Source organism: Lygodium microphyllum, chromosome 23, assembly GCF_053477565.2.
Source record: "Lygodium microphyllum isolate KBCC chromosome 23, Lygodium_microphyllum_v1.1.10, whole genome shotgun sequence".
Lineage (NCBI taxonomy): Eukaryota > Viridiplantae > Streptophyta > Polypodiopsida > Schizaeales > Lygodiaceae > Lygodium > Lygodium microphyllum.
In genome coordinates, this window is record NC_141157.1 from 44,780,586 (window position 1) to 44,797,402 (window position 16,817).

General features: G+C 40.9%; 1 protein-coding gene across 1 annotated transcript in view; it reads right to left on the bottom strand.

The window, feature by feature from the left end:
* The window catches only part of LOC148016123 (uncharacterized), an 80,711-nt gene extending 64,157 nt beyond the window's left edge, over window positions 1-16,554 (bottom strand). Inside the window, exons 1-4 of the mRNA XM_087664226.1 lie at window positions 15,993-16,554; window positions 5,809-5,898; window positions 5,536-5,709; window positions 5,257-5,463 (exon numbers count right to left, since the gene is read on the bottom strand). Of these exons, the coding sequence (XP_087520352.1) occupies window positions 5,257-5,463; window positions 5,536-5,709; window positions 5,809-5,898; window positions 15,993-16,358 (837 nt within the window). The 5' untranslated portion in view covers window positions 16,359-16,554. The remainder of the gene's footprint in view (window positions 1-5,256; window positions 5,464-5,535; window positions 5,710-5,808; window positions 5,899-15,992) is intronic.
* Window positions 16,555-16,817: the final 263 nt, after the last annotated feature.

Consider the following 16,817-nt stretch of genomic DNA (forward strand, 5'->3'; position numbering starts at 1 on the left):
CATGCACCTTAATTTAGAAGATGAGCAGTCGACTATTATTTTTTCTAGAAAGAAACGCCTTCGCACAAAGGGACCTTCCAATCCTTCTGTCCAGAGATCCACTGGTGCAAACATCCACTCCTATTGTGTCTGGCAGTGCCCCTCCTTCATTCCTTTCCTGTACCAATCTATTTGCCGCTCAAAAGAAAGAAAAATTAGATTCACAGATCCCTTCATCATTACAAACCATTTTAGCTGGACCCATGCTTCCACAGATGGTTTCCAATGTCCAGTCTACTCTGGAAACTTCCCTTACTTCCTGTCTTCAGACGCTGTACACCAATGTTTACACTTCCATGCAAGTCAAGGTGGATTCCCTCACTAATCACTTGAGTAAGGCACTGAAGAATCTGTCTTCAGAAAGGGCTACCCTCAGTGATATCCACAATCAGATGACTACTGCCACAGCCTTAATGGATTCACAGAAGGTCACTATTCAGGAGCTAGAAGCTAAGGTTAAACTAGAGGAGGAGAATGCATCTTTGATGCTTGAGAAGAATTCTACCCTTGCAAAGATGGTCACTTTGGCTAGTAAGCTTGCTACCAGTGAGGGTCAGTTCCAGCAATCTCAGGACACTGTAGAGTCCCAACAAAAACTCATTGAAGAACTTAATCAGAAGGTGGATGTTCTTTTTGTTTTCCCTCCTGCTCCTGTATCTTCTGTTGTGTCATCCCAAGAGAAGCTTAATCAGTTGCAACATAAGGCTAAGCTCTGTGATGGGTTCTCAACTAAGGTTGATCGCCTTCAGCACAGCAGATGAATTGTGTGCAGAATGATTTTGTCCGTCATACTGAATTGGTGTCACCTCCTCCATTCTTTTGGGTGAAATATCATCAACAGAGGTTTGCCTTATATATCTCTTTGAGCAATGTGGATTTAGAGCCTCCAGAGGATGGATGGTCCAATCTCTAGTCTGCGGATTTCTTACGAGTTGTTTTTGATAGATTTGTGGATGACTTGATTTTCCATGAGGTCCAGTTACTCTCTTTCATGTATCTTACAGGCCATCTACAGATCCCTGATAAGGAAGATTTAAACGTTTATGTGGGAGATGTCATCTTGCAAGCAGTGATGTATGTACATTCAGTTGAGCTTCTATTAGCAGAGAGTTTACGAACTTATCATGAGCAGACGTCTTGGTGCAAGGGATATGCTTGGCATCCACCTTTGGAGAATGTTGCTTTGGAACCTCGCCGCCTCAAAAGTGTCTTTCATAAATCAGATATCCAGCCTCTTCAATCTCAATTGTTGAGCTTCATTGCTGATAACCCATTATTTACTGAGTCTTTCTTTCAAGATTTAAATTTCCAATGTTCTATTTATCCTTTAGATCCTGCTGATCTTTTATCATATTCCCTAATGTCTTATCGTTTCCCATTATATGTTTCTCTTCTTTCATCTAGTCCTGATAATATTCCTCTCTTATCATTTATCCCTTCAAGATTTCCTCACATTTTAATGTTCACTACATGTCCTTTCATTTGCTGATCCTACATTATCTCCTACTCCTTCTGACATTCCACCTACTGTTCCTCCTGTTCCTTCAGTTTTTCCAACAGAATCCCTTCATACATTTTTTATGTATTCTCCATCTTTTCCACCTTCTTTATCCCTTCAATTACCCTCTTTTTATGATCTGTCCTATCCTCCATTACAATGCTCTCCTTTCATTTAATTACCCTCTCCGACAGATTACATCAACCTTCCTCCCCAAACAGTGCTGGATACCCCAGGGTATGATGGTGACATCCTTCGTAGAAGACTATGGACATTACATGATTCAGTGACAGGTCCAGTGTTTAATTGGCCTCTCATTCCAGGATCCTGGGATACTTCTGCAGCGTGTTCCAATTCTTACCTCCACTTTGCTAGGATACATGGTACTTCTGGAGATACTACAGTTTGTCTTGCTGCTCACTTTTGCTAGTATCTTGCGTTCGTGCATCATCAGTCACACTTGAATACTCGCAAGGGTATCCCCCAGATGCTGATTAATCCAAATGAGGATGTAGCAGTTGCTCAAATGGATCTCTTATATTATTTTGCATAGGCCTTCCCTACCAGATTCATCATTTTATTGGAAAGGATGTGTTGCCTACAATTCCTCCAAAATGTACCTCAGTACTTTGTGGATAAAAACAAAGCCTTGGACCGTCTTAAAATTAGTTTGCAATTTAAGAAGAAATACCTTCATCCTACTTAGTAGGAGGGTTTTCTTAATTGTATCCACTCTCTTTTTTTTAATGGAAATTTCTTCTTTCTCTTCAACATTTTTGAGGAGTTGTGCCATTCAGATTATATTTGCATATGGGTATTTTTTGTATTGGGTATTGTTGTTTTTCTTTGTGGATGAGGAGCTGATGAAGATGGAGCTGTGAAAATTGATGATGTTACTTATTAGCTGGATGAAGTTGCAGTTGAAGATTTGGAAGCTGAAACATATTATATAGGTTTTATGAAGCTGATGTTGAGGTCGTGATCGTAGCTGGTACATTGTGCTGATTGAAGATTTTTTAGCAAAGGGATTAGAGCTTTTATTCATTTTTTCCTGAGGTCGCAAGGACGCTTCCTTGTCTAAGTGTGGGATATGTTAAGTGTGAAACATGTTGGTTTTTGGGCTGATTTTTTGTTGTTTTTTATGATAAATGGTTGTTTTTTATGACTGATTGTTTGAATTTCGAGATATTTTGAAGTGTTTGGAAAGGTTTAGATAAGTTTGAAGGGTTTTTTATGGTTTTTTATGAGGATGTTTGGTTCTGTAAGGTCTGATTTTCTTCTGTTTTGTTTCTGTTTTGGTAGTAGAGATGGTTGAATGAATGTTTTGAGAGATGATTGAAGTTGTGTGAAGAGGTTTATGAAAGATTGAATTGGTTTTGTTTTGGTTTTTATGATTTTTATGGGTTCTGTTGATCTTCTGTGAAGTTCTGTAAGCTTCTGCAGCTTTGTTGTTATGTACTTCTATTGCTCTGTGGTTCTATTTTGTTGTTTCTATTGAGTGTTATGATGGATGTATGGATATTTTGAAAAGTGTTTTTGTCTTACGAAAGAATGAATGGAAGCTCTATCCAAGCTAATTGAAGTGAATAAGTAACTGCTGAAGATTCACAGAAGGTTACAGAAGACAGTGACAGAAGACAGATCTCACAGGACACTATGAAGTCTTTGGTGTCCCTTCATACCACACATACCTTTTGGAAGGTATATTCATGACCAAGAGAGGAGTATTATGTGTGATTATTGATTATTGTAGTGAGGAGATTATGTACATTTGAGAGAGTATCATTGAGAGAGAGAAAAGTGAGAGAGAGTCAATTTTATGCATAAAAACAATGTATCTGCATGTGAGAGAAGAGAAAAGGACTATGAAGTAAATAAAGAAGAATACTATGTGATGTATTTCCAAGCAAAAGTGGTGTCTTTCTTTGGTGTTTTATTGTTCTTTTGATGGAGATTATGAAGATTATGAAGAATATGGTTGATTTATAAAATCCGTGGGAGATCTACATGATGCTGCATGAAGATTTGTTGTGCCTCATGTTCTTTTCTTCATTGTGATCATATAAAACCTAATAAAAAAAGCTTGTTGATGATGACAAGATAGATTTTCTTGCAGTAGAAACCCTATTTCCTTGGTGTTTCTCTTGGGGCTCCAGTGTATTTCATGTTAAAGTCCTTAACTTCATCCTACGCAATCATTCGTATATCCTTACAAACCATCCCTTTCGATATTATTTGCTTTTTTTCTTGACGATTACTTAAAGAGCTTTTATCGCTAGTTTCTTTCCATAATTTCTTGATACATCTGCATCGTATCTATATCCGGTTAAAACTCCATATCTGAATCTCCACTTCGGTCTACAATAACTATCTTACATCATCCGCAAGACTTGTAGCATCTTCCATCCTACAAAATACTTCTATCGGCCTTTCACATTGGCTTCACCAAAGATGTCAAGGTGTTTACTCTATCTAGACTAAAACCATTGAGATCCTAGCAAGAAGAATTTATAGAAGATAGATCAAAATTTCTATAGAAGTTGAAGACAAAATCAAAGAGATTCACAATAAATAAAAGAAACTCAATTGTAAAAATATATTTTTCGCAAAAAAGCTTTGGCCCAATTTCCATAAAACATATACATCCACTTTCAAATGATATTTCTAAGGATATTTCTGAGACTATGGCTCAAAGAAAACCAAAATACTAAGACTATGGTTCAATGAAATCCCAATTATTGGGACTATGGCTCGGTGAAATCCAAATTAGTTGAGACTATGGCTCAGTGAAATCCCAATTTCTAAGACTATGACTCAAAATAAGTCCAATTTAAATAAATCCAAAACAATGTACATATAGCCCAAAATCACGCCTCGGACAAGCATAAAACAATCCAATACCAAAATAGTCCATGTACTTCAAAATACCCTACATAAGAGCAACAGCACCCCTCTAAAATATCACAAAATCTTCCCTCCATCTTCAGGACAATATACATCCAAGAAAACCATATAACTATCATACATTCTTTAAGACAGCAATCCTGTCCTAAGATTGGCTACAACTTGCTTCCACCATAACATCCACATACGAACTCTGAATAGAATTATCCAAGTACTCAAATCAAAGCAAACAGCTGGTCAACAAGCCAATCCTGAAAGAATTACAAAAATCCCCCAAAATAGCCATAAACACCAATTTTTGAAATTTTATATTTTTAGGCTTAGACGACTTGTAGCACTCAAGATAAGTCCTTGCATGTGTTCAGGTCCATCCAAAGTTCTCATTATGTTATTAAAACTTAATAATGGAACTTAGACTATTTTGGTGGACTAGTTTTGATCCTAGAAAGTACCCTCTCACAGCTGAATATTGATATGATGGCAAGAGTAGCAGCAGCAATTGCAAATACATTGTGAACAAATAGCTAGATGAGAAGATTGGAGAGAGGATAAAAGCCAGTCTTCTCGGAGAACAAAGTGAGCAATCACTTCAGTATCAACGTGAGAACCATATGCATACATCATAGTCTTGCACTTTATGAGGGTTATTATTACGGCAGTTCAGAAAGAAAATGTATGTGAGTGCATGTTGAACAACTGAATAATTTACAAAAATCATATGTTTATTGCAGGTATTGCAAAAAAATGTCGAATAAAGTCAATGGATTCCAAAGATTAATGGCCTGAAAGTATGCACTACTTTAAAATACCTTTACCTCTTGTATGTGCAGAGCTTTATTAAAGCTGTGAATGGGCCCTCCACTTGAATCGCCAGGCCTTTTCAGCAAGCCTTCTTGAAAGAGTCTTTCACAAGCAGCATAACAACATGCTCGCTCAGCCACTGCTTTACTGCGGCCTTGTCCAACTGCTTTAAATGGTTGTGGCTGACCTTGAATAGGGACACATAACTCAGCAACAAATGTCTGCACAATCTACCTGTGTGTTAGGTTTAACAAACAACAATGGATAGACTTCTTAAACAAAAGCTGTACAACCTGCTCATGAACTGGTCCTGAAGAAGTGAGGGTGATTGGCAAAGGTTTTGCACTCCCCCCACAGCAATAACTTCGGAATGCAACACTTGTAACCAGAATGTTCTTAGGATTTTCTCCCCACCCTGTGCTAGCAGATGAGTTACTCTTCTGTGTACTCACTAATAAACCTAAACTCTGAAAGCAAAAAACACAAGCCCATTGCCAAGATAGCAACATTAGGTGTACATGATGTATATAAAAGTACGATGATCATATCATGTAATGCAGTCTTACATTTAGCTTTTCGCATGCATCAACAGCAGCATCTCTTTCTGCTTGCTTTTTGCTCCCCGCAACTGCAACACCCCATGCTTCATTACCATCCTGTCAGACTGAAAGCATCAAGAAGTTGCATTTTATGCATTCATCTGCTAAATTTTAATTTTTAGCCTTGTACAACTTCATGGTACCTATAGAGTTCAAAACAAGTGAGACAAGCTCTGGACTACACTACAGAAAATGAAAAAAGATGGTTGGAACACGAAATTGACTTAATTTTACTCTTTAAGAAGTAAAGACCTGGAAGCGTTTTTAAATGTCAGCTAAGATTCTCTGACACAAGTTTCCTCCCTCCCATTTAATGGCAGACACGTACTCCCTTTTTTGTCCATGTGGTTTTCCATAAACTGATACCTAGCATAGTTGTACTCTTTCTAACATTCTAGCTCTCCATTATATGCACTTGTTCCTACACACTTAACACTAGAAGTTTTAACATTTCCTGTTGAGGGTCATCCTGGGGGTTCTTGATTGTTGGGGAGCTCAGCTGAGAGTGACAGAAGTTCGAGTGAGTGTGAGAGTGTGACAGCTGGAGAGAGAGAGTGAAAGGGTAGAGTCGAATACGATTCAATAAGAGTGTACCAACAATGTGTTGGTACACAAAGAATAAAATGTATTTATACTTAGGGCATGTAAGGGTGCATTCACATGTACAATGTGCGTGTACTATACACGGAGGTTAAACCGGGCCTTTATCCCAACAACTTCCCACTTAAAGGTCCAATGTGAACCTCTAACCAACTCCCACTAGTCGTATGCAATGCCCCTGCTGAGCTTTGCTTAGACTTTTAGTAAGAACATCTGCAAGGTTGTCTTGTGTTTTGATCTTGGTCAATGTGATTTAATCATCTTCCAGAATCTGTCTGACAAAGTGATATCGCACATCTATATGCTTTGTGCGTGAATGATATGTGGCATTCTTAGCCAGATACACAACACTCTGGCTATCACATCCCAAAACTGCAGTACCCATAGACATGCCGAGATCCTCTGCAAGTCTACTCAACCATATAGCTTTCTTAGAAGCTTCAATAGCTGATATGTATTCAGCTTCAGTGGTACTCAGTGCAACAATGTTCTGCAACCTAGAACACCAAGAAACAGCTCCACCAGCAAACTGTGAAGACATACCCACTCGTGGACCTATGAATGTCCAAGTCACCTGCCATGTTTGCATCACAATAACCCTGCAAACTAAGTGCACCCTGCCCATAGCAAATACACTTTCTTTGTATACCCTTAAGGTATCGAAGAATACACTTGACAGCCTCCCAATGTGTTTTGCCAGGATTTGACATAAACCTACTAAAACTCCCACTACATGAGCAATGTCTGGATGAGTAGCAGTCATAGCATACATAAGAGAGCCACAAGCTGATGCATAAGGGACTCCTTTCATAGCATTTGCTTCTGCGTCATCTTTTGGGCTGTTGGCTTTGCTAAGCTTAAGATAAGGAGGTAAGGGTACCCCAAAAGGCTTAGCTTCAACCATGTTAAATCTGTCTAATACTTTTTCAAAGTACTTTTCTTAAGATAAAAACAACAATTTTTGCATTCTATCTCTACGAATTCTCATGCCCAAAATATGCTCTGCATTTCCCAAATCTTTCATGGAGAAGGCTAATTTCAACTGATTTTTGAGAGCATCCAAGCTAGTCTTTCTTTTCCCAGCTAGCAACATATCATCCACATACAAAACAAGTATGATGGGGCTGCCATCCATATCCTTTTTCATGTACAAGGGATGATTTGCATGACTGCCTGTAAACTCATGAGATAGCATAAAAGTGTCAAACTTTTTGTACCACTGCCGTGGTGCTTGCTTCAGCCCATACAGGCTGCGTTTTAGCTTACACACCACCTGCTCTTTTCCAAGAACTACAAAGCCCTCGGGCTATTTCATGTAGATTTCCTCATCAATGTCACCATGCAAGAAAGTTGTTTTTACATCCATTTGATACAACTCTAAATCTAAAACAGCAGTGCGAGTAAAAAAAACACGTAGAGTGGTCATCTTCACAAGAGGTGAAAAGACCTCTTGGAAGCCAATGCCTTCCTTTTGTGCATACCCTTTGGCAACCAGTCTTGCCTTGTACTTGGGTTTCCCATCAACTAACTTTACTTTGTACACCCATTTGTTTGGAAGTGGCTTCCTTCCCTTGGGCAATGACACAAGATCCCAAGTATCATTTGCATATAGAGATTTAATCTCTTCTTGCATAGCTAGCTCCCACTTACTGCTGAATTCACATGACTTGGCCTGTTTGTATGTAAGAGGCTCACCCTCACCTGTAAGCATCACATAATGCAAGGAGGGGTCAAACCTATATGGCTGCCTTCTTACTCGTGTAAACCTACGTACCCAATGATCAACATTTTCAAGAATTGGGTCTACATCTGGAGGTAGATTATTTTCAGCATTTATTGGCTACTGTAAGCCATTTTCAGCATGTTATTCATGCTGTACAGCACCTTCATTTTCATTTCCAACACCTGCATTTTCATAATCAGCAAGCCTATCTTGCTGTCTGTGACCTCCTTGTGCTCCTATTTGTTGTCCATCATCAGCTAGCTCAAAAATAACTGGCTGATCCTCAGTTTCAGCCTGTGGTACAGCACCATGAGGCTCATTTTCTGAAGTAATAGGTGGCTGCAAACTCTGAAACTTCACCTTTTTCAGATCTTCATTAGAGGCTAAAGTGCCTTTCAACAATTTTGCCTCATTAAACACAACATTACGGCTGCAAATAATTTACTTGGACCGAGGTAACCACACTTTGTAGCCAAATTCACCCTCATCACCATAGCCCATAAAAATGCCTTTGGTGGATTTTGGGTCAAGTTTGTTCCTCAGCTCATTCCTAACATACACAAAAGCATCACAGCCAAATATGCGTAAATGGTTATATGAGGCCGATTTGCCAGACCAAACCTCCTCAGGGATGCCATTATTTAAGGACCTGTTTGGAAAGCGGTTGCAAATGTGAACCACGGTTTTGAGTGCCTCTCCCCAAAATTCATGAGAAAGATTAGCAATGGACAACATGCACCGCACTCTTTCACATCAAGTCCTATTATATCTTTCAACCACCCCATTTGAAGATGGGCTATAAGGGGCTGTAAGCTCCCTCTTAATACCATGCAAATCACAAAAGGACTTGAATTTAGTCGATGTGAACTCACCCCCATTATCAGTTCTCAAGCATTTCAGGCTTTCTACCTGTCTAAGTGGTCACAAATGCATGAAAAGTTTTAAAAACAGCAAACACTTCACTTTTCTTTTTCAGCAAGTATACCCAAATCTTTTTGGAATAGTCATCAATAAAGGAGATAAAATATACAGCACTACCCAATGATTTCACGGAAATACTACATACATCAGAATGCACTAAGTCCAAGACATTGGACTTACGAGAGACATCAGAGTAAAAGAAACTTTTTATTTTCTTTCCAAACTGACAATCATTACAAAAGTCAAGTTTAGAGCCTTTTCCATCAACCCTCTTCAAAGAGGTAAGGACATCAAGTCCTTTTTGGCTCATATGGCCTAATCTCTTATGCCATAACTCTAAGTGGTTGCAAATTTCAGCAACTGTAAGAAACTTGCCATTCAAGGCTTTACAATGCAAACAATACAAAGTGCCCTTCTTGGTTCCTTTTGCAATCAGCATGGAACTCTTTTTCACTTTCCACAAACCACCACCAAACAGTGTGGTATAGCCATGCAAGTCATGCTGACCAACAAATAGTAAACTCTTTTTAATGCCAAGTTGACCAACAGATAGTAAACTCTTTTTAATGCCATGCACATATCTAACATCTTTCAACACAAACTCTTCCCCATTGCCTAAAGACAAGTGTACAGTGCCAATCCCATCAATGTTACAAGCATGGTTATTTCCAAGATACACCTTTTCATAACTGCTTACATTGAATATAGCAAAACACTCCAAGCAAGGAGTTACATGGAAAGAGGTACCAGAGTCTACAATCCAAGTCTGAGTGACACCATCATCAACTGACAAAAGTGCATCAATCACATCAGCCTTGGTAATCTGCATATCCTGCATGTGACATACAAGGGCATCATAATCAACTGCACATAATACATCAGCCTCTATAAAGCTCCTCTATGACCACACTAGAGGCCACATTAGCCTTTTCTTTGCCTTTGGTTGCCTCAAATGCATCTGTCTTATCTTCCTTTTTTTTATCTATTGCATTCTTCTTTCTCTCTTGTTCCTTCTTGTAATACCTACAATCAGGTTTCTTGTGGCCCTTCTGACCATAGTGATAGCAAGTAATGTTACTCTTTTCCTTTCCTTTGCTCTTGCTCATGTTTCTCTGTCCTGCATTTGCATTTTTCTTTTCAGCCCTGCCTCTTACATTATAAGCTGAGTTGCTACCTTCTCCACTCGACATACATCTAATCTCTTCATTTAAGATAGAACCCCTCACCCCATCATATGAGAGATTGGGGTTATTGCTGAGTGAAACCACCAAGGTCTCCCAAGAGTCAAGCAATGTCATGATTAAAAAGATCGCCCTCAACTTATCATCTAAGTCCAAATTTGCATCTTTGAGCAGATTTAGAATCCCTATAAATGCACCCAAGTGCTCAGCTGCAAGCTTTGACTCATCCAGTCGCATATTCACCCAACTTGTGCATTAAATACACCTGATTAACAGGTGCGGTGATCTCATCGGTAGTTTTCAGCTTCTCCCATATTGCATAACCTGTATCTAAACCCTTAATGTCTGTCAAGATGTCATTAGTGACACCCATCTTTATGTAAGCCACAACCTTTTTTATTTACTTTGGCCCAATCTACATGCATTAGTGCAGCTTTATCTTCCTGCAAAGAAACTTCACAATCCTTTAGAAACAAAATGCCCTACATACAATCTTTCCAAAGGTCAAAGCCATGACCACCAAACTCTTGATGTTTGAACTTGAAGAAGTTGCAACCATTTTATCACAAACACAAGAGTAAATGCACTAAACTACAGAAGCACAAGCTGAACTAGCAAAATACATTGCTGTTCTTTCTCAATCCAGAAATAAATCTCTGTTGTTTGTATAAGAATCAGCCACTACACATGTAAAAATGCAGAAATTTACCAAATTCTACGCAAATCCCCAAAATTTCAAGTCCAAAATTGCATATATGTCAACCAATCTGACCCAACTGAGCAAAACTTTGCCAATACATGAAAAGCCCCAAATTTTTGGGATCCAATGTCAAGAAATTTTGCTCAAAGAAGCAAAATTCTGACTAATTTAGCAAAATCCCCAAATTAATTGAGGTCACCACACGCAATGTCTGCAATTCCTGACTTCAAAATCACTGACGAGCATAAGCAATGTCAAATCTAGGAAAAGCCCCAAATTTCTGGCTCAATTTTGCACAGAATTGGCAACTGTGCTTTCACGCGTGAACCCCCGCCAAGAATAAGTGGTGGCTGAAAGGATTAAGGGGAAGATTTGAGTTTTAACAAAGAAAAAAGAACTTTACGTGACCTAATGTGGGTCTGTTGGCACGTCACACGTCGTGTGACCTGCCAAGAGTCATGTCGCCCGCACCTAACTGCCTGGCTGCGCTCGAACTAACATCGCGTGTTTTGCCCAACTGCCCTGGTCACGTCACAACTGCTGGTTGACACAAATCCAGTAGTCGTCGCCTTCTGCAACCCAATCACGCCACACACTTGCTTCTGTCCGCCCGGTTCGTCACCACGCCACCAATCGCCTGAACTTGCAATTGCCCAACACACAATCGCCAAGAACTCCAGTTGTTTGCTGGTCATCAACACTGTTAGCTAATCCCGTCAGATCTCAAGAAGCGTGCAGAACCTGATGCTCTAATACCAATTGTTGGGGAGCTCAGTTGAGAGTGATAGAAGTTTGAGGAGGAGTGAGCGTGAGTGTGACGGTTGGAGAGAGAGAGTGAGAGAGCAGACTCAAGTATGATTCGAATTCACATGTACAATGTGCGTGTACTATACACGGAGGTTAAACCGGGCCTTTATCCCAACACTTGATTGGGATGGACGAAAGGAGGATTGTACCCCACTATAGGTCCGGTGAATCCAAAAGATGGCCAAAGAGATGTAAGGGCAATGCAAAACAACATGATACGAGCATGACACACTTGGTAACAATGTCAACCAAGATAGTGATTTCAAAGTAACACAACAGAATGAGATCACAATCAGAGGTAATAATAATGCCTATGCACCCAGCACATTAGGCTGCTGGTTAATCCTTGGGAAAACTCCACTGCTTCTAGGGGTTTTAGGAATGCCACCTTGACAACCCACAGTTCTGCAATCTACTCCATCGAGAGACAGTTATTGTTAGCTACCATCCCCTCGACAATCCGCTCCTTCGAGAGACAGTGATTGTTCAAATCCTTCCATTACTTTGGCTCCACAATCCACTCCATCGAGAGACACCAACTATTGCCCACCCTTGGCTTAGCATAACCCTCACCTTTCCCCACCCTCGACTTCTCAGGTTCAACAAGCCACCTCTTGAAATTCTTCAACATCCCAAAAACCTTCTTTGGCATGACCAGCGGCACTTTCTTTGTCATTCAATGATTCAAAGTCCGTGATCTATGAGTTTTTAGATTCCCTCTCACAAAGGGGGATTCAGAGGGGGATGTTTTTTCCATGCCCTCCGAGGGAGTTTCTACTTCTTTAACTTCAGAGGGGACCCCTCCATCTCCATCCTTAGAGGGGGTACCTACTCATCATGAAGTTATTCACCCACCATTCACTCTTTGGGGATGGCTATCTTCGAGCAATCATTTCTCCTCTTGATACCCAGGATCTTCAGGTATGACCTAGATTACAGCCGCAACTTGATAACGCAGCCTTTAAATTCCTTCTAGCATGGAGTTATGAAGATAATGGCTTCTCTCCTAAGGTGAAGTTAGGCTCTCAATTCATCCTATCTACTATTCCTTACTATATATTACCTTTCAAGTGGAAATCTTAGATCTCAAGGATCCTCTCCATGTTCTTCACTCCTCTTTCTTCATCCCTTTCTAGGCCTGAGAGAGGGTGTTGAGAAACCACTTCTTCCCTGTATCCATCTCAGCTAGGATGTCGCACTTATAGCCCCAAAAAGGACTAGCGCCCTCATTTTATGCACTTTATCAATGGGCATCCACTCAATGGTGCGTCACCCTAGACACTAGAGGCCTATAAATAGGCCACACCATATCTCCATTCATTTACACACCACCCACACTCTTCGTGATTCTTCTTCCATCATCAAACACCCTTCCCTTCTCCCTTCAACCCTTCCACTACCCTCACACTCCTAGCAGACATTGCAGTTCGTGGTTTGTGGCTATCCTTCACTATCTTCTCCCTCTACTTCAAGCGCCCTATTCCCATAGCATCAAGCCTTGTGTTTGGAGTATCTTCCACCTAGCGTCGCCATCCCTCTGCTTGGCATCAACACCCCTCTTCTTCAAGCTCCACCTTCACTTGCATTTTTTAATCTGGAGTCTTTCCCACAATCTAGTGTCATCTCCTCCTCCTTGGCATTAGCATCTGTCGCCTTGGCATCACTCTTTTTCCACTTGGCATCAATTTGGCAGCCCCTCTACCTTGCATTTGCAGGTCCCAGCATCTAGTATCAGCAGACAGGCATCTAGTGTTGATTCATGTCTTGCATTTTGTTGCCTTGCGGTCTCGGGCATTTGGTTTTGCAGCCCAAGCCCCGTCTCCTAGTATCTAAGGACTGTGCTTCACTCCCTCGATAGCTAGTGATCTCCTTCTTCATCTCAAACAGCATCAAAGGACCGTGTTTTGCTCCCTCCATAGCTGTCCTGCATCAACCTACATCTTCGATAGCCCATTGTCCGAAAGACTACATTTCACTCCCTTCACTTTGCGAATTCCCTACAGGTGCTGCCGCCTAATTTAGACAAGACTGTCATCTTCTGATCTTCAACTCCACTGTATCAACTTTTCTTCATAGAGCATGATTTTGTGCTTCATCACCTTGTTCTCTTATGTTTCTGAGTTTCTGTTCTCTCTCAGCATTTGCCGTACACTGCATTTCTCCTCGCAAACCCTACTCTCTCTTTGCATTGTTGCATATTCTAACATCCAAGTCTCCTCCTGCACCTCCATGTAGGACCATTTTCCCACCTAGGACTATTTTCCCACCTTGACACAAGTTTCATTGGTAGAGACCTATTGTATGACCATGTGTGATGGTGACCACACACTTAGGCAAGCACCGTTAGGGTATACTACATTATAGTTTCATACTACTTAGCACTCTTAGTTCTTTAGGCTAATGAGTCAGGCCCGTAGGTTATTTCGTCCTTGGCTTTCTTTCCTCTCTCTTTCACTACATTCACTCATTCACACATTCCTTCACTTTCTTTTAGCTTTGCTTTTGCTTTGTTCTGCTTTAAAACATCTCACACTAGACCTCCATTTTTGCAAATTCTTCTCTCTTCTATAGGACTTTGTTTTTCCGAACATCACAAACAGGTTTACACCAGTCCTAGCTAGGCTATAAATATGGGAAATTCACTATTCCTTTGTGGTTTCATCTTCCTTGGAAACTTGCTCTTCTACTAATATGGAGGCTTCCACTCCCGAGGCAAATCTTGTATCATCTCTTAATGCTATCATGGCAATAGCTTCTCCAACTAGGTTGCTTCATCCACATTCTTCTTCATGGTTCTCAACACCACACAAAAACCGATATCATGTTCCTCTTCCTCCTTCAGCATCGATATCCGTGGTTGAGAGGAAATTCCTACCCTTTCTTGGTATTCTATAGGTTTAGGTATTTGTCCTCGACATTAGCCTCCCTTCCCCACTGTACCTTTCTGTTTGCATTGCATGATCAATATCATCTTTGCAAAAGGACACTTGGGCAAGTGAACAATTTTCCCTAGAGGGACACTATCCAAGTGACACCTACTACATGTGCATTCTTATCATGTAGCATTACTCTATGGATCTCATTGTGCATAGCACCCTTGAGCAAACCTTGAGTTGTTTCCATCGATAGTTCTTATACCACACCTCTATACCTCTTCACCCTTATACCACACCTCTATACCTCTTCACCCTTGTACTTCGTCGCCGACATCCACAAATAGTTGAGATAGCTTGTCTATTTTGTGATGTGGTGGATCTAACCGTCCCCTTTCATTCTCCCCATGAGCACGGTTACTTAATAGGACGAAAAACTTATTTAAAACTCTCCCAAAAAGAAAAGGTTCAATGTGATTCCATCCACCTTTGGAGGTCCTGGTAGACCACTTAGAGCCAATGAGCATCCTTTGTTCAATGCTTTGACCTCTCTAGGGTGATCATTTGGACTCCCTTGGTAAGATCACCATTGCCTTTATAGTCTTGGTAGGCCACTGGGTAGCCAACTACTCAAAACGGCTAGTATGATGATAAGTAAAAGGACACCCACACTCACCAACTACTTTCTACAATCTCTGAGAGAATGGATTTATTGTCCAACCACAATATATGAACATATGCCTCTCCCACAATATGCAAGCTGCTATTAGATAGATGTGCACCTCCTTCCATCGACTGAGAACAAAGATAGATAGTTGAACACATTCCAACAGAGGATCCGATTTGTCAACTCTATGGCCCAAGAACCCAAGATGGAGGAGCACGACATATGCAAATGTACAATGGACTATGACATACACGGAAGGTATCATTGCCTCTTCTGTGAGGGCTTTGAACCTTCTACTATGTCATAAGAGTATGAGAACTAGAGATCTGTAAAGAAATACTCAAACACAAAATACTCAATAGGGTTACGGCAACTCAGAAGATGAATGAAGAATGAATAGATACTGGAGGCTACAACAGATCAGAGCCATCATTGTGAGGTATGGGAGCCTCACCCCTCAACACATTAAAAGAGGGGTCCTAATCAACATCATATCACATGCTGACCTTGAGATTCAGAGAGGAGCTGTTGTATCTAGATAACTTGTATGTATAGTTTTTAGACTTGGAGAGTTAATAGCCTTGTACGAGGATGCATTTTTCCCCCTTTCCACACGCGTGCCCACGCGCAGTCTCTCTCTCTCTCTCTCTCTCTCTCTCTCTCTCAGCATGTCACATACCGGAAGGGGTAGCCTAATCCGAGCCTCATATTGGCACTCGGGCGTGAAGGCGTCTACAAGGGAGACAGAGAATGGCAACTGCTGCTGGCTGAGGCCAGCGAAAATGGGGGAGTCAGCGAGAAGCATCTTGGGGTTGGCCTTGAGCATGGAGGCGATGTAGCGCACGCGCAGGTCAGCAGTGCGGCTCTTGTTCTCTGTCTCGGTCTCCGTGCCAACCCTGTCCGTCCATTCGCCCTGCGCCTCCTTCTGTTCCTCTTCTTCCTGCGTGGTGATCGTCTCGGGCAATGAAGCCAAGCTTCGGCTGTTGCTGGAGGGGCAGGAGGCAGACAGGGGAGCAGGTCCCAAGAGTCCCTTGCCCATCGTCATGACTGGTACTTCGTCCTATAATGGCTGTCAATCTCCCGCTTTCCATCTGTCGACATGTCATGCAGCACAACCTACGTGCTCCATGGCTGGCCGTGCTCCCTCCTATACATATACTCACCTTCTATTATTCCTTCTTTCTTTACCACAATCACATGCATGCAGCATAATACATGTGTACAAGGTAGTCTTTCATAGGCTCGCTAAGTGTAGATAAGCATGTGGCAATGCCTGTCCATCTCTAGATGTCTTTTTTCATTCTCAATAAATAAACTGTGCATTATAAAAAACCAGTTAGAATTTTGCATAGTAGCCTATCATTCTTCTTGCTTCTTTTTAATAACTCAGTAGTTCTACCAACCAAAAATATACAAAATATCTACATCCTCGCTCATAGATATTACACCGCTGCCTTAAGAAGCTTAGCTACAACCTTAAGGTTTCCTTTCTCTTAAACGCTCT